Source organism: Sinocyclocheilus grahami, unplaced genomic scaffold (assembly GCF_001515645.1).
Source record: "Sinocyclocheilus grahami isolate Dianchi unplaced genomic scaffold, SAMN03320097.WGS_v1.1 scaffold1690.1, whole genome shotgun sequence".
Taxonomy (NCBI): domain Eukaryota; kingdom Metazoa; phylum Chordata; class Actinopteri; order Cypriniformes; family Cyprinidae; genus Sinocyclocheilus; species Sinocyclocheilus grahami.
This window is the reverse complement of record NW_015506869.1, coordinates 95,766-115,255: the sequence shown is the minus strand read 5'-3', so window position 1 is coordinate 115,255 and position 19,490 is coordinate 95,766. Positions and strand designations below refer to the sequence as shown.

The 19,490-nt window shown below is 39.0% G+C and overlaps 1 protein-coding gene across 1 annotated transcript in view; it reads left to right on the top strand.

The window, feature by feature from the left end:
- LOC107572070 (structural maintenance of chromosomes protein 1A) overlaps window positions 1-19,490 on the top strand; it is a 96,407-nt gene that overhangs the window by 39,019 nt on the left and 37,898 nt on the right. The window contains exons 6-9 of the mRNA XM_016258473.1: window positions 18,010-18,268; window positions 18,883-19,023; window positions 19,111-19,193; window positions 19,280-19,379. Coding sequence (XP_016113959.1) covers window positions 18,010-18,268; window positions 18,883-19,023; window positions 19,111-19,193; window positions 19,280-19,379 — 583 coding nt within the window. The remainder of the gene's footprint in view (window positions 1-18,009; window positions 18,269-18,882; window positions 19,024-19,110; window positions 19,194-19,279; window positions 19,380-19,490) is intronic.

The window sequence follows — 19,490 nt, the reverse complement described above, 5'->3', positions numbered from 1 at the left end:
TTATAATAAACCCAAACCCACAACAACATGCACAGATGAAGATTGAGACGTTCCACACATGTAAATGAAAACAGTTCCTGTGGAACAGCATTTACTGTGAACGGAGCCGCTGTGTGAGACACGTACATACGTGTAACCTACACGCCTATAACTGCATCACATATAATTAATTAAATCGTAGCGTTTGTGAATTCACAGTTGTGCTTAATTATGATTTTTAAACGGGTTTAATATATAATGCAGCCTTGGAAACAGTCTAAATAACAAAATAATGTGTTTTATGGATTCTTGTCCGTGAAATGCGCCACTTCCGATATTTTGCTGGTTAGTCGATGCAGGCAAAATGAAGTCGAGGATTTAAAAAAATCGAATAGTCGAATAGAATCGACGAATCAAGACAGCCCTATTCATTTTAGATGTTAACATTTGGAAAAGCTGTGCTTTCTGCATAAACCTGCCCCTGTTGGTTTGGCAGTTGCTTGCTTGCCCTACACAGTTACCTTGTTTAATTTCTTAATTCAAGTTATATATATTTTGTTCTATTTGTTTTATTTAAGTTATTTATAATAAGTGAAGTGAAGTTTTCTGTTAAGTGCACTGATGTCAGACTCATTTTGTATAGTTTATTGTAAAATTGTTAAATACCCTGCCTCCACTACATAGGCCTATGTTTGTCACATCATTATAAGTGTTTGATCACCACATTTGAGCCATCATTGCAAAAAATGTGTTTATGTATATATATATTCAGTTTAAGTAGGCTATATTAGGGCTGCACGATTAATTGAATGCGATTGTCATGCGCATTTTGATAGTAATGTCGGTTCTGTAATCAGCAGGAAATCATCACATGCTTTCAGATGGAGCAGAATTTACTACACATAGCCGTAGTTCACTGACGAGTTCCGCAAAAAAAAATTGCGATTATGAAATCAAAGAAATCGTTCGCGATAATGACAGCTGTTTTGCATAGATTCTCAGTGAACTATGGCTCTGTGAAGTAAATGCTGCTCCATCTGAAAGCATGTGAAAATACCACATTTAATAACATATTTTTACTCCAAACTCGCCTCATAACGTCTGTCGAGTGTTTAAAATAAATCCTTCTGTGAGGTGATGTGGCTTCTTACACAGAATAAGGCACGCAACATATTTCATAGTATTTAAGCAGTGATAAAGGCATTGCATTATAATGAAAATTATAATAAGAACTCCGATAAACCATATATTGCCGTAGTCGTGTGTTTATTAGTCACGTTGAATCAATGAAAGCAGTTGAATCTTCTGTTTATTCAGCTGCAGCTATAGGCATTTTCTGGGTTTCTTCTGCAAGGCGTATTTGGAGTTTCAGCTCGAGAGCGCCCTCTGGCCTTTGGATGGAGATTTACTGCTGATCACAGAACCGTGCTTCACTGAAAGATACGCATGACAATCGCAGCTTCTGTCGAATCGCAATCTAGATTCCATTTCGATTTATCGTGCAGCCCTAGGCTATATACTGTATTCATATATATTAGTGATCGACCAATATTGATATTTTATAACTGATACCAGTTATTTGCATGTTTATGTACCTGATAACCGATATGCAGAACCAATATTTATTTACTGTTATAAAGTAAATAAATGACTGAGTGAAGTAAGTCCATACTTCACTTTGGTTTTTCCTCCTTTCAGTAATCTTTAAAAAAAGTGTTAAAAAAATTATCAGTCTTTCATGTTCAATTTAATCTTCACATTACAACAATAAAAAACATTTTATTGAAAGCATCAGCAGCAACACTAATATTAACAATAAGCAAAATAAATGTAGACGGTCTAATGTTTTCAAATGGAGAAAATAAATAAAGTAAAGAAGTCATATCAACTTCATTTTAAACTTCAGTTTTAGTAGATTTATAAGATGTTTAATAGGCTAAAGAGTGAAGAATATTTTACTGGATAATGTTAATTCACTGAATAATATTCTCTGGAATATTGAAATATAACAAACAAAACATTGTATTTTATTGCATTTCTCAACTGACGTTATATCAGAATTACTAATAATGTTTTTGTCCTTCTAGATCAGTGGTTCTCAACCCCGCGGCCCATCACAAATTCAAATGAGGCCCACCATGCTGAACACAATTTAAAAAAATAACTTTCAGTTTTGCAATTCATTTTAGTTAACATTAATTTAAAAGTGTACTAAACAAATATAAGCTAGAATGTATTTATGTAGTAAAATAATTTAGTTTTTCATATATTATTTTCAGACATGAGCAGACCTGTACTCACGTAATTAACGTTAGGCATTTAACGAACACTTACAAGTGCACACTTTAGCAGAATTCAATTCAAATAGTCACCAGCAGCCATTAGTTCGGTAAAATTGAGCATCAGAATGGACACATTTGTTATTAAGGGAGAAAAACGAAATGTGGAAAATGCCAGCGAAGGAACGCATACAAACAAGAGTAGTCGCAGCAGTGAAGGTATAGGAGAGTGCTGGACTTTCGGCATCATCTTTCGGTTTGCCCCGCCACTCACTTGAAGATCTTCAGGCTAGAGCCCTGCACGGGCCTCAAATACATGACGTTCAGGCCCTAGCCCGGCCCTTGTCCAACAGCTCATCAGAATTACCGACCCGAGCCCGTCTTTTTTTCCCCCTTATCTAAGATATCATAATATTTAGGCTGTAATAAGTCTGGTTGGTTTGTATTGGTGACATAATATGTAAATGAAATACATGCGGCCCGCGAGACTTGCACTTGGACCATAATGCGGCCCAGTGGAAAAAAAGGTTGAGAACCACTGTTCTAGATAATGAAATGACTGCTGACAGCACAGTTTATCTATGCATTTACACAAAACTATATTCAAACTGCGATCGCTCGTGGAGATAAATAATTAATTTCCATAAAGTTGTATCTATTTAGATGTTTATTAGCGAAATAATGGTTATATAGTAAATATTAATACAATTTAGGGTGTTTTAAACAAGTGAATCTTGTTAAAAGTTACATGCTGTGGCCGTGCTGGAGCATTTCCTGAGCATCAACCCGGTGAGTGAACAGCAATATGAAAGAGGCTTCACGAGACTAATGATGAGCATAGACAACAGACAGAGAATTAAATTTAGCGTTTTTATTTTCAACATGCGCTCATTCATGGCTGTATTATTTAATTAATGCAAAGTTACGTCTTTATTGGGAGAGGAATTGATGGATTATCTTGGTCTCATGAGACGATGAGTATATAGACAACAGAGAGCGAATTAAATTCAGCACTTTTATTTCCAACATGCGCCCATTCATGGCTGCATATTATTTAATTCATGCAAAGTTACGTCTTTATTGGGACAGGAATTGACGGATTATTTTACGTGCCTCCGTGAGTTTGTCTTGATTTCTTCGAGCCAAGCTGCATAAACTGCATATCAGGCATTTATGTAATACATCTAATTTGTGCATTAATGGCTGTTATGTTAAATAGTTTAATAACTAACTACAGTAAATCAAGTACCCGTGCACGCCGTTGTTGTTGTCTTGTTTCCCCTCAGATGCGCTGCAATGGTGATCCTGCGCGCAATTCTCAAAACATCCACAAGATGGCGCGTTTATCGGTAAATCCGATATTACAAAACCGATATCCGATTATTGTAACATGCTTAAATATTGGGAAAAATATCGGTAAATCGATATATCGGTCGATCTCTATTCTATATACAGTACCAGTCAAAAGTTTGGACACGAATGGGATGTGTGCAGCAACCAATTTCATTGAAGCAATTTCGCTACATACACTGAGGGCTACGGTAGTGGTAAAAGAACTTAAGTTCTGTACTACCTTTGGACTACCAAGGATCATTCAGAGCGAACAGGGCTTGAATTTGACCTCTAAAGCAGGGATGGGCAACTTTGATAGTGACGAGGGCCAGCATTTGTTCTCCTTTATACCAAGGGGCCAGATTACTAATCCACGTCCCCACACCTTTTACACAATCTTACACAATTTCCTTTTTATTGAAGGAAATTAAAGTATAATTAATGTAATTTGTTTTTAAAGATTTTATTAACTATAAAACTTGTGCAGTTAAGCTAATTCAGAAAGGAAACTTTGTTTTTTTTATTAAGGAAAGCATTAAATATTCTATACAAAAGAAAATAAATAAACAACAAAGTCTTCTCACCTCAATTTCAAGTTCAAAGAAAAGGACTCCCTCACCCTACAGCTTCCCAGAAGCAAACTAAATTATTTACTTTTACATTTAGTCATTTAGCAGACGCTTTTATCCAAAGCGACTTACAAATGAGGACAATAAAAACAGTCAAAACTAACAAAAGAGCAACGTTATATAAGTGCAAATGACAAGTCTCGGTTAGCCTAGCTTGTACACGTAGCAGTGTGTGTGTGTGTGTGTGTGTGTGTGTGTGTGTGTGTAAATGTATGTATGTATGTATGTATGTATGTATGTATGTATATATATATATATACATACATGCATACACACACACACACACACACACACAAAGAAAAACAAGTAGATGGAATAGAAAAAATAGAAAGCTAGTGTTTGTTTAAAAAAAAAAAGGAAAAAAAAGAAGATAAATATAAAGTAGAATTAAAATAGAAAATAAAGTGCTAGACTTAGAAGTAATGACTTTAGGTAAATGGGTGCAGAGCCAGTGGTGGTTTTGTGGGAAAACATTAATGCCTTGAATTTAATGCAAGCAGCTACTGTTAGCCAGTGCAAATTGATGAACAGAGGTGTGACATGCGTTCTTTTTGGCTCATTAAAGATTAATCTTGCAGCGGCATTTTGGATTAATTGTAGAGGTTTGATAGAAGTGGCTGGAAGACCTTCCAAGAGAGCATTTCGATAGTCCAGCCTGGACAGAACAAGAGCTTGAACAAGGAGTTGTGTTGCATGTTCTGAAAGAAAGGGCCTGATCTTTCTAATGTTGTATAAAGCAAATATGTATGACCAGGCAGTTTTAGCAATGTGGTCTGAGAAATTCAGCTTATCATCAATCACAACTCCAAGGTTTCTAGCTGTTTTTGAAGAAGTTATGGTTGATGAGCCCAACTGGATGGTGACATTTTGATGAAGTGATGGGTTTGTTGAAACCACTAGCAGTTCTGTCTTAGCCAGGTTGAGTTGAAGGTGATGGTCCGTCATCCAACAAGAAATGTCTGTTAGACATGCTGAGATGCGAGCAGCTATCGTCGGATCATCAGGATGGAATGAGAGGTAGAGTTGAGTGTCATCAGCATAGTAGTGATATGAAAAGCCATGTTTCTGAATGACAGAACCTAGTGATGCCATGTAGACAGAGAAGAGAAGTGGTCCAAGAACTGAGCCCTGAGGCACCCCAGTAGCTAGATGTTGCGACTTGGACACCTCACCTCTCCAAGATACCTTGAAAGACCTATTGAGAGGTAAGACTCAATCCACTGGCGTGCGGTTCCTGAGATGCCATTTTCCAATAGGGATGACAGGAGAATCTGGTGGTTCACCGTATCGAAAGCAGCAGACAGATCCAGCAAAATAAGTATAGAAGATTTGGAAGCCGCTCTTGCTAGTCTTAGGGCTTCAACAACTGAAAGCAAGGCAGTCTCGATCGAATGTCCACTTCTGAAGCCAGATTGGTTGCTGTCCAGGAGGTTGTTCTGTGTGAGAAAAACTGAGACTTGGTTGAACACAACTCATTCAAGTGTTTTTGCAATGAAAGGTAGAAGGGAAACCGGTCTGTAGTTCTCTAAAAGAGTTGGGTTAAGAGTGGGTTTCTTAAGAAGTGGGGTTATACGAGCCTGTTTATACGGTGGGAATTTATTTACACAAAAATTAGGAATAAAACAAAATAATCAAACATAAAGGGTAAAAGTACTCTTAGCGTTCACACGCTTTCACAGTTTGTGATTGAGCAATTCATAGCAATTCGTAGCACGTCCCATAGATGTCATCACACCAACGTCGCACGTTTCACAAATACGTCCACAGGACATAACATGTCACAATAGCACATTATCTAATGCCAATAAGAAACATTACTTACTCAGCAGAAATGATATCCTTCGCTGGATTCATTCTTCTTCGTCTGAGGTAAACACAAGGCTTATTCCTCACAACCGGTCTTCTTCCAAAAATGAAAAGTATCTTAGATTAATTTATCCTAGATGTTTATCCGGCTGGAAGCGGCTGGAAACTAGCGTGTGTGGCTGGAAACCAGTTGTGTGATGTATGATGTGGACATCCTCTGTATGTCCACTTCATACAGAGATGATGTGGACTTTTACATGTTTGCACGTATTACGTGAATGATTATCGTATGAATAGCGCACACTGCGCTTGGGTGTGACCACATTACAGATGATCTCAGATAGGGGTCGACCGATATGTGTTTTTCAAGGCCGATGCTGATACCAATCAAGTAGACCGATCAAGTAGACGGATAACCGATATTTTGAACCGATATATATGTCTGGTGTAAAAATTAAAATGTCAAAATTAAGAATAACAAGGGCTCTGACAAAAACTGCCTTCCCTGGTGTTGGTTGAGTGTAAAACTCTTTATTTTTGGCAAACAAAGGGTTTACCATTAAAATTAAAACATGGAAGAAATAGCGTATTGTGTGATTATTCTTTTAAACAAAAGTTGTAATAATTGTTGTAGTAGTCGGGTTAAAGCAAAAAAAAAATATTTTGACTGAAAATTTTTCCTCGGCCAAACCCCATTCCACAGCCATACCTGTCAGACACCCAGTTTAAGAGCAGTGTTTTTCTTCTTGTAATCAAGAGCGCTTGTCCTCCTAATTTAAGAAAATTAAGGAGCACCTTCTGATTAATAATCAAAAATTCTGATAAAAAATTAGCCTTCCTAATATGAGGTGAAGTGATTTATTAAATCAATTTCACATTTGCAAACTCCTTGAATAATTATTAAAATCTGTCACTCTCCTTATCGCGATCTGTGAGCGCTCAGAAAATGACACCACCCGGCCAGGCAGCTCACCTCGCTCCTGTAGTTTGTCTCATTTCTGTTGCTAATGAGACCTACTACAGTCGTGTCATCTGCAAACTTGATAAGGAGGTTGGAGTTGTGTGACGGTGTGCAGTCGTGGGTCAGCAGAGTGAAGAGTAGGGGGCTCAGCACACATCCTTGGGAGGCCCCAGTGTTCAGTGTGATGGTGCTGGATGTGTTGCTGCCGACCCGAACTGCCTGAGGTCTTCCAGTCAGGAAGTCCAACAGCCAGTTGCACAGCGAAGTGTTGAGCCCCAGCTGGACCAGTTTGTGAATGAGCTGTTGAGGGATGATTGTGTTGAATGCTGAACTGAAGTCTATGAACAGCATTCTGACGTATGAGTCTTTTTTGTCCAGGTGTGTGAGTGCTGAGTGGAGGGTAGTGGCGATGGCGTCATCGGTCGAGCGTTTGGACCGATATGCAAACTGGAAGGGGTCCAAGGAGGGGGGGAGGGCAGACTTGATGTGGTGCATGACTAGCCGTTCAAAGCACTTCATGAGGATGGGGGTAAGTGCAATTGGATGGTAGTCATTGAAGCAGGATGGAGACGACTTCTTCGGGACTGGAATGATGGTGGTAGCTTTGAAGCATGTGGGGACAACAGCCTGACTTAGCGAGATGTTGAAAATGTCTGTGAAGACATCGGTGAGTTCCACTGCACAGTCTCTCAGTACACGCCCAGGAATGTTGTCAGGACCCAGAGCTTTGCGTGCGTTGATCCTGCTGATGGATCTCCTCACACTGTCTGGGGACAGAGTCATCACCTGGTTGCCGGGAGGAGGTGGAGTCTTCTGTGCAGTGGTGCTGTTTTGTGCCGCAAAGAGAGCGAAGATGATGTTCAGTTCGTTCAGTTCGTTCAACCTGCAGGAAGTAGAATTATTATTAATAGCTGCAATCCTGCGCTTGAAATTCAAGACCTGCTCTGTGTTCTCTGGTAATAACCCGACTGTGAATGATGCGAGTAACATTATGTTGTCCTGCTCTGTGTTCTCTGCTAATAACCCGACTGTGCATGATGCGAGGCGTTATGTTGTCAGTGAGAAGCTGCAGCAGTGGCGGGGGGGATGTTTAGTGTGCTGGTGTTTTGACAAATAATGCTACCTATCAGATTATGCTACCAACAGATCGTCAGAACACCGGCAGAACAACAACAATGTGCTACATGTTTCTTTTCCCCTCTTTTTTTCCAATTGACGGCAATCCATCGTAGTGACGGAAAACTTCCCTGAGTAGTACATCACTGCACCACAGTAATATATTTCTGATCATTTCATTAAGCTAACTCGGACTTATATTTTGACGGGTTGCCATGAGGAACTTGTTTCTGTTGGTCCATGTAAATATGAAGATAGTTTTACTCCAATGAAACTGTCAAATGCTCATGAAGTGAGGAGTCAGAGCAGTTCTGGAGATGTTGTTCATGTATTTATGTCCTCATGTAGTGATAAGACCGCCATTTTCATACACAGAGACACGCAGAACATGCTGGATTCATATATAAATAGTATTTTTGCGGCTTAATATTTACAGATACTAGTCCATATTGCGACTCCATTTAAGTGTACTGACCTACTTTTGATTAATTCAACCAAACTTTGACAAATTCCATGACATTACGCGTCATACAGTCAATTCCATATGACTGGATTCCGCGTTTTCCGCATCGCGGAAATCATAGATAATATTGAGGTGTTTTGCAACTTCAGTGTACCATTAGTGGATTGGGATCTATTGCAACTTAAGCAACGTCTGCTGCTGCCTTACCTTTGAGAGACAAATGATCACTGAAGCAGCTCCAGTTAGCAAGCGCTTTTGGAGTGAGAGTGAATTCTGCATTGATTGGTCGGACTCATGACTCCCAACAAATCAGATGAGCGGTGGGCGGAGACTGCTTTAGGCCACAGAGTGGTGAGTTCTGACAGGCTGCTTCAGAGCCAAATAGCGAGTTTCAAAATTAAGTTATTTTATCGGCGAATCAGTTTTGAAAATGACCAATACGATAATCATAAAAATGCTTAATATCGGCGCCGATAATCGGCCAGGCAGATAATCGGTTGACCCCTAATCTCAGACGGGAAAGACTGTACCTCACATTGGTTTCATACGTATTACTTTATCAGAGAATATTTGTTTTCAATAAGACTTACTTCATTTAAAAGCAGACATGTTAAGCTTTCCATAGATGTATTTCTCATTTCCTTGTGTCAAGTATTCGCTGAGTTTGTTCATTTTAGTGATGTGTTTCAGAAAGTTATTCACAGAGGCTGAGACGGTTAAAAAAAGCGCACCCTGTTTATTTTCTTTATTTTACAAAAGCACAATGTTTTGTTGATATTGTGAGTGTACACAAATAAAGGCAGACTTCTGTAGGTCTATGTAAATGATATGAAGATAGTTTTACTCCAATGAAACTGTCAAATGCTCATGAAGTGAGGAGTCAGAGCAGTTCTGGAGATGTTGTTCATGTATTTATGTCCTCATGTAGTGATAAGACCGCCATTTTCATACACAGAGACACGCAGAACATGCTGGATTCATATATAAATAGTATTTTTGCGGCTTAATATTTACAGATACTAGTCCATATTGCGACTCCATTTAAGTGTACTGACCTACTTTTGATTAATTCAACCAAACTTTGACAAATTCCATGACATTACGCGTCATACAGTCAATTCCATATGACTGGATTCCGCGTTTTCCGCATCGCGGAAATCATAGATAATATTGAGGTGTTTTGCAACTTCAGTGTACCATTAGTGGATTGGGATCTATTGCAACTTAAGCAACGTCTGCTGCTGCCTTACCTTTGAGAGACAAATGATCCCTGAAGCAGCTCCAGTTAGCAAGCGCTTTTGGAGTGAGAGTGAATTCTGCATTGATTGGTCGGACTCATGACTCCCAACAAATCAGATGAGCGGTGGGCGGAGACTGCTTTAGGCCACAGAGTGGTGAGTTCTGACAGGCTGCTTCAGAGCCAAATAGCGAGTTTCAAAATTAAGTTATTTTATCGGCGAATCAGTTTTGAAAATGACCAATACGATAATCATAAAAATGCTTAATATCGGCGCCGATAATCGGCCAGGCAGATAATCGGTTGACCCCTAATCTCAGACGGGAAAGACTGTACCTCACATTGGTTTCATACGTATTACTTTATCAGAGAATATTTGTTTTCAATAAGACTTACTTCATTTAAAAGCAGACATGTTAAGCTTTCCATAGATGTATTTCTCATTTCCTTGTGTCAAGTATTCGCTGAGTTTGTTCATTTTAGTGATGTGTTTCAGAAAGTTATTCACAGAGGCTGAGACGGTTAAAAAAAGCGCACCCTGTTTATTTTCTTTATTTTACAAAAGCACAATGTTTTGTTGATATTGTGAGTGTACACAAATAAAGGCAGACCCTTTACAGACTCAAATAATGTATTACTCTTATGTGTCCGATCAAAATGACGGAGAGTATAAGTTCTTTTCTCTGTTATCAGGAAAAAAATGCAAGTGGTCCCGCAGGCGCCTTTGCCAAACCCAAATGACCGATACAATAACCATAAAAAAGCGGAATATCCACGCTGATAGTCGGTTGACCCCTTTGGGATATGGCTATCTTCCATCCGGCGCACATGGCCAAGCCAGCACATCTTACGTTGTCTGAGCAGCGGGGAGACATGGTGGGGAGACCATCGCGTGCAAAGACCCAGGTGTTGGGTACTTTATCGCTCCACTTTATGCTAAGGACGTGGTGAAGGCAGCGCAAGTGAAAATTGTTCAGCCTTTGTTCTTGATTGGTATATGTTGTCCATGTTTTGCTGCCATACAGTAGAGTGCTGACAATGAAGGCGTTATACACTGCCCTTTTAGTAGAAGTTAACAGCTTAGCATTCCCCCAGACACGAGTGGTAAGTCGGCCTAGGGTTGTTGCAGCCTTGCCAGTGCACTTGTTGATCTCGGCATCAAGAGACAGATTGTCGCTGATGGTGGACCCAAGGTATGTAAACTGGTGAACAATATCAAGTATGTGGCTGTCGATGGTAGTGACAGGAGGAGTTTCCACGTCTTGGCTTAGCACTTTTGTCTTTTGCAGGCTAATGTTCAGTCCAAAGTCATTACATGCTCTGGAAAATCTGTCCATGAGGTGCTGAAGTTGTTGTTCAGTGTTTGAGGTGATGGCAGCATCATCAGCAAAGAGCAGATCTCTAATGATGACCTCTCGCATCTTGCGAGTTTGAAGAGTTGAAGAATTACTCTCGAGAACGCTGCTAATAATTGACTTGAGTATAAAAAAATGTTTTGGCTCAAAGCTGTGCTTAAAAGTTAATTATCAAGCATCTCAGCTTGTAATTTAATTGTCAGTCTTAGAGATGATTCACAAACGGGATTTTGGATGACGAAATAAGCATGGACCAATCACCGAATAGATTACCTTATTTAAGAATATTCTCAGATAAATTCACATTGAATGGTTAAATTCCTAATAGGAGTTTACATTCAACACACATTTGACAAAGAATTTTCAAGAGAATACATTATGGTAAGGAAACTAATCGTCAACACAACCTTCAATTTAGGGTTGTGCCGGTAGACGAGAGTATCGTGTATCAACGATAGTCAGAGATATCGCCTGTTGCTGATTTCTTTGACGGCAGCAAGACGATTATTATTATTATTATCCATCAAAAATATAGGCGCCTATCTTTAGTGATGCAGTGCATAGAGCCGCTTCAGAAACTTGCCGCAGCGTGGTTGGTGAGTAGCCGGGATCAGCTCCGGTGGCTGTGTCGGCCGTAACGCGCCGCAGATGTGTGCAGTGTAAATAAGGGGTAAGAGATTTATTCATGAAACAGTTGTAGCGTCTCGACCAATCTGACACACTATACTTGTATCACACTTGATGTGTTCATTGTTTACTCATAACCGGAGTCAATAATCATGCAGATTTATGTTACAAACTTATAGAATTGTACAGTAAGAAAGTTATTTCCTTTAACCAGGAAATTAACGTTCTTAGAATTGACAAGACGGTTGACCCTGAGTGGTCAGCTAAATATCTACAGTGGATCTAAAATATGAATAGTTAATTATAACTAGTTATGGTTAATTATTCATATTTCCCATGAGCTGATTCGCTACACAGTGTAGGTCATTTCACTGATTATAATGGGAGTGTTTTTAAAGAGCATATAATACTTGCACTAGACTGAAGTCAGTTTTGATGCTCTTTGGTAATGTAAATATTCTTTGCTCGTTTTCTGATTGAATAACTGAGGAAATGTAACCTCGTTGTCAAACATTTCAAGAACATTCTTCCTCTCCTGAAAGATTCACGCACGTCTCTGTCTCCTCAGTGCCATCACAAGCCCCTACTGGCAACTCCTGACCTCTCGAGCTGTCTTAAATAACTGGGAGCGTAAGAGTGATTCTTAGCTTTAAGAAATTTGATAACTTGCTTTTATACTTGATCTTGAAAGTAGGAGTCAATTTTATGAATTCTCAGCACTTAAGACTAAAATGGCACTTTGAGAAGCTTGATAAATACGGGCCCAGAGTAAAATTTTAGTCCTAAGTGTGTCAAAATTCTAAGAACCTTACTTGTATCACACTTGACGTGGTTCATTGTTTGCTCATAACTGGAGTCACTTAATCATGCAGATTTATGCTACAAGCTTTTGTAGAATTGTACAGTAAGGAAGTTATTTCCCTTAACCAGGAAATTAACGTTCTTAGAATTGACAAAACATTTGACCCTGAGAGGTCAGCTAAATATCTACAGCGGATCTAAAATATTCATAATTAATCATAACTAGTTATGATTAATTATTCATATTTTCCATGAGTTGTTTCGTTACACCTAGTTAGGAGTAACAAGATGGCAGCACAGAGGAGGAAACAAACACTTTCCAGTGAAGATATGACATTGGAGTTATATGATGATATAACAATATATAACAGTTGATAAAACAACTTTTTTTTTTGTAACTGACAAAGTAAGAAATGTAATAACCTCTTCCACTCAAGTCAATGCTCTAACTGCAGAAATGTAGTAATTTATTTTGGCTGTAAAATTGGAAAAATGCAGCAATGCACCGGTGATGACACAGTAAGCAGGGTCTTGCATATTGTGGCACTAACCCCGCCAAACAAGCCTCTTCCACTCAACAAGTCGATGCTCTAACTGCAGACATGAAAGTAGTGATTCCTTTGTTTTGGCTGTAAAATTGGAAACATGCAGCAATGCACCGGTGATGACACAGTAAGCAGGCTCTTACATATTGTGGCACTAACCCCGCCAAACACAACAGTGGCCAAAAGTGATGTGTATTTTTTTTTAATGACACCACATTTCACTTAAACCACTAAAATACAAAGGGGAAAAAAGGTGACAAAAATCACTAAATTGACAACTGGCACACTGACTACAAAATAAGTTATTAATATTTCATTGGTCCTCTTGTTTTTGCATGTGTTCATAATTTCTTTGTATGACAGCATGCCAAAAATTATGACTGCACAATTTGGCATGTTTCATTGCATTGTTACAAATAAAACAACTGACTCTAAGCAACTATGCAATATGCTTACAAAATCTTGAACATTCATTGATTTATTTATTTTTAATTACCACTACTATATGACAATTAATTAACTTTCCAACTAACTGCCAAACCATATTGCAAAAACAAGCCACTTTTATGAGGATTGTGGGCTTTCATGGAGTTGTTGGAGCCACTGATTGAACTCATGTTCACATCATTGCTCCAACTGTAAACGAGGAGACATACCAATAGAAAACCAAGCATCAGTAATAATTTGTGATAATTTTGCACAATGCAAAGCATTAAAAAAAAAATTTAAATATTCAAATATTTCAGTGTCTTAATTAAATGATTTTATTGTAGTTACTTTAAATGATTGGTGTTGTGCTGCTGTGACTTTACATGATCAGGCTCACTATTGGTTGATTCAGAGGTTGAGGTCAGCCATTTTGTGTTGACATCATTGTAGTCCTTAGTTCACAACACTTAAGTGTCACCTCAGTCAACACTTAAGAATCAGTCTTAGACTTTACTGAAAGCTGCTTTTAGCTTCTTTATAAAAGTCTTAGAAAAGTCCTACTTTTTACTAAGAATTTTTTGACAATTAAGTCAAAGCTTAAGACTATTCTTAAGAGCATTTCTGAGAATTTTTAAACATACGGGCCCAGGTGTGTAAATATAGTCCCAAAAGCATGTTTCAGGAGCATGGAAAAATAGATGTTGAAGAGGGTATGAGCAAGGTTTGCTTAACACCACTTTTGATGTCAAAGGGTCCTGATATGCAGTCTTCATACTGGATGATTGCCTTCATGCCATCATGGAATGATCTGATCAGGCTCTAAGCCTTGGGGGGCATCTGATTTTCAAAAGGATTTTAAACATCATGGAGGAGCTATAGGACTGAATTCTTGCAGCGCTTGAGGTGGTCTGGGGGGATGCCATCACTGCCAGGTGCTTTGCCACTGGCAAGGCAGTCAATTGCCTTTCAGAATTCCTCTAATGATGGTTAGGCATCTAGCTCCTCCATGATGGGCAGAGGTTCAATGACATTGAGTGCTGAGGTGGTTACAACGTTCTTCCTGGAGTAAAGCTCTGACTAGTATTGTACCCTTATCGCCATCTATTTGCCTTTGTCAGTGATTAGTTTCCCACTTGCGTATTTAAGGGGGGCAGTTTTACTGAGTTGGACATAAAGCTCTTTTAATGTCCTCATACATTCCTCTGATGTTGCCTGTAGCTGCTACGGCCTGGTTGTCATAACTGAGCTGTTGGCAGTATTCATTGGCGGCATCTTGCTGCCCGCTGTACTTTGCTCCTGGCAACTCTGGCTGCATTTACACTGGCACAAAAAATCTGATTTTTTGCTCATATCTGACACAGATCAGAATTTGTTGCACACGTGTAAATGCAAAAATCCACACGAGTTCCGATTTTTCCGCATCCGATCTGAGCCCCTTCTAAATGTGGTTTTAAATCAGATACATATCCGATATCTGGACATCCAACCTACGTCGAAACACACATATTAGATTCCCCGCAGAACTCCCAATGTGAGGGCTACACGTTTACCCATAAAGATTGTGTTTTTAAAGAGGTCATATGATGCGATTTCTCTTTGGAGTGTTACAAGCTCTTGGTGCATAAAGAAGATCTGTAAAGTTGCAAAGACTAAAGTCTAAAATCCAAAGAGATATTCTTTTATAAAAGTTGAGTCAACCACGCCTACCTAAAATGGCTCATTCTAACACGCCCCCACATGTCTACGTCACAATGTGGGAAGATTTGCATAACGCCGATCAGAATTTGTTGCACACGTGTAAATGCAAAAATCCACACGAGTTCCGATTTTTCCGCATCCGATCTGAGCCCCTTCTAAATGTGGTTTTAAATCAGATACATATCCGATATCTGGACATCCAACCTACGTCGAAACACACATATTAGATTCCCCGCAGAACTCCCAATGTGAGGGCTACACGTTTACCCATAAAGATTGTGTTTTTAAAGAGGTCATATGATGCGATTTCTCTTTGGAGTGTTACAAGCTCTTGGTGCATAAAGAAGATCTGTAAAGTTGCAAAGACTAAAGTCTAAAATCCAAAGAGATATTCTTTTATAAAAGTTGAGTCAACCACGCCTACCTAAAATGGCTCATTCTAACACGCCCCCACATGTCTACGTCACAATGTGGGAAGATTTGCATAACGCCGCCCAAATGTTCATGCAAAGAAAGAAGGCGTAACTTTTATTCTCCATTTTATGGAGGACAGTTTCCTGATCCTGGTAGAGTAGAAACTGTTCTGACTCACAGACTGTAAGTACGTTTTTTATATTTAAAGAATTTGCCACTGACGATTCAAACGCGAGTTTTGAGCAATGTAAAGTAGCACTTGTTGTTTGTTTGTCATTTCTACGATCACAAATTCACGGTTTTATGTTTACGCGGCGCGATGCAACAAGAAAAAAGACAGTATAAGTCATTATAATCCATAATTATGTCCCCACTGGATGCAACAAATGCCTCGTTTATAATGGCTTTTAATGTTTTTGTCTCGTCATGCCGGGGACAAGGCATCACAATATGGTAAGGGACATAACATTTCCGTCACACGCTTGAGGTATTCGGCCAATCACAACGCACTGGATAGCTGGCCAATCAGAGCACACCTCGCTTTTCCGAACGATGAGCTTTGTAAAAATCGACACGTTTCAGAGTCAACGTGACTCGGGCATAGAGGAGAAACAATAATGTACAGTATGTGGAAAATAATGTTTTTTTTACATAAACTCATTTCATTACACCAAATACACCAAATAATGTTCTTTTTAGCAGTATCATATGACCCCTTTAATGCCGGTGTTGCACTGAATTGTGTGACCCTAGTAGGCACTGTAGTTGAGGGTAGGTTTAGGATTGGGTTTAGGAGCAGGTCGTATTAGCTCAATACAGCGCCTACTAGGGTCACAGAATTCAGTGGGTCACAGAATTCGGTGCAACACTGGTGTGCTGTATGCGCTCGCATTTTATTGAGATGGAAACTTTATATAGGTAAAAAATTGTACATTCAGGAGCTGGTTTTCAACCCCTGCCCTGTGAATTTTATAAATACAACTAAAGCTACTTTGTTTCTTAGCAATGAGGTGATAACTTTTTTTAAACAGTTTTTGTAATTAAACCAACAAGCTTCACACTCACTTGTGCTTTCTCTCTCTCTCTCTCTCTCTCTCTCTCTCTCTCTCTCTCTCTCTCTCGTTAATTCATTTGAATTAATTTCATTAAATATCATCTTGGCACTACTTTATTTCACTAAAGAATTCTACTTCTAACGAGCTGTAGATAAAATAGCCTAACAAATTAAAATTACCGTTATTTCCCATTATTTATCCGTTCAGTCAGATTTTGTGCTGCAAAACATCCATGACAGCCGTACATCCTGTCAAATAATAACGGCCACTCGACATGAATTATATAAATAATTTTAATAGCATGGCCATTCAAAACCCGAGGGTCTACCATGTGCATGTAAACAGACGGGCCAAAAAAATCTGATATGGTCAAAAGATCGGATCTGTGCATTAAGACTTGCAGTGTAAATGCAGCCTCTGAGTGCTTGGAGGGATTTCACACTTGGTGAGCGCTTGTATTCAGTAAGTGCATCATGTTTTGATTCAATAACCAGGGTCATCTCACTGGACTTGGCTTCAAACCAATCACTGTTCTTGGAGGTCTTCTTCCCAAAGACTGTGAAGGCTGTTTTCTTAATAGTCTCCTGGTGGTGGTCCCATTTCTCAGAGATAGGGTTGTGCAAATGGTCTGAAGATTTGGCAAAAGCTTCCACTTTCTCTGGATGCTGCATCATGGTGGTGTTGATGCGAGGCTTCCCAGCTTGTCTGGTACGATGAAATTTCTTAGGTTGTAAAAAGTAAAACTGAATATAACACTAATATTTTGGGCAAATTGGGTCATTGGTTTTTCCCACAGCAGCTCACTATTTTTCAAATGTTTTGTATGTAGAAATGCATTAATTCTGAGAAATGATATGGCTGCTGGAGGGTTTACATGCACACAATACCAAACCAATTAATTGATACTGAATTCTTTATTTTCAGAATTATCATTATTTTCTTGCATCCCTACTTTTTAAATTCACCATTTGATATATTTATTTTACAGTGCATATTTTTCTTTGCTGAAGTCTTAAAGTAGTCCCACATCTTTTATGTAATCAAAATATAATCAATGTGAAATTGGTGAAATAGGACATGATTATTGGCAGATTCTAGTGATTACCTGACCAAGCAGAGCATTCTTAAGTTCTAATATGCTCTGAAATTAGTCCTGAGCTTTTGCAGAATTGATCAGGGCAGGCCAAGAAGATGAAAACTTGTCTCTGATTGATCACATATTATAATATGTAATCAGAGCCCAGCTAATAGATAGTAATTCATTTTGTTTGACATGTTGACAGGGAGAAGGATGCAGAGCTTAATCAGAAGAGGCCTCTGTACATTAAAGCCAAGGAGAACACTGCTCACAAGATCAAGAAACTAGAGGCTGCCCGTAAATCGCTGCAAAACGCCCAGAAATGCTACAAAAAACGCAAGGCAGACATGGAGGAGCTAGACCGTGAACAGGGGGCCGTGGAGATGGCCAGACAGGAGTTTGAGGAGCGAATGGAGGAGGAGGCTCAAAGTCAGGGACAAGATCTACAGCTGGAAGAGAACCAGGTACAGCTGACTGAGGGTCACAATTAAAAGGACCAAAGACTTAAACTACTTCAGTCTGTGTGCATTGAATCTATTTAATACACGAGTTTCACAATTTGAGTTGAATTACTGAAATAAATGAACTTTTCCACGACATTCTAATTTATTGAGATGCACCTGTATACTGTGAAAAATGCATCATATTTATTTGCCTGTGCAATTGAATTTTGTTAGACCGTCCTGGTGCGTCTACAGAGTTGGCCAACTGCCTTTGATTATGTGCTACAGTTTTCTGTTGTCTGCACCTCAAGATATTGTTCTGATATTTAATTTCAAGAATTGTTTTTAATGAATAAAATAATTTTGTGCTTTCATAAAAGGAAATTTAGTGTGAAAAACAAATGTTTGTCACTTTTTATCATTGAATTTTAATATTAGTGAAAAATAACCTGTTTGATCCTGCCAGTAACTTGCTTGTCTTAAAGATTAAGCCGCACAAATATATGTGCACAATCAGTAAAGGCTAGAATGTGCTACACAACTTTAACATACTGAACAAATTTTAATAACAGCTTCTTTAACCATGCAATTAAAAATACTGAGTTTAAGTTACTGTTGTCTTTGTTTGTGTTTAGGTTAAGGCATATCACCGTCTGAAAGAGGAGGCGAGCAAGCGAGCTGCTACACTGGCTCAAGAGCTGGAGAAATTCAACAGAGACCAAAAAGCTGACCAGGATCGTCTGGACCTGGAGGAGAGGAAGAAAATAGAAACAGAGGTGCAAAGAGTTTCTGAAGACTTAATTATACAGTGAAAAATAAACAAACAGAGCAGCTTGATTTGTTGTGATTGTTGTTATCGATAGGCCAAGATCAAGCAGAAGATCAGAGAGATTGAGGAGAACCAGAAGCGCATTGAGAAGCTGGAGGATTACATCACCACCAGTCGGTACAAACACTTCACAAAGCCACATCTGATTTGGCAAACAGCTGTTAGTGTGTGTGTCATTGCTCTTTTTCTCTTTCTGTTTCCAGACAGTCTCTGGATGAGCAGAAGAGGATGGAGGAGGAGCTCACAGAAGAGGTGGAACAGGCCAAACGAAGAATAGATGAGATCAACATGGAGCTTAACCAGGTAAGAGTTCAGAAAGGCAAGCGCTAAAGTACTTCATCATATGCATTGACAAAAATGCAGTCATATCATTGTGAGATTCTGGTTTAGCTCACAGTCTCCAAAGTAAACCAA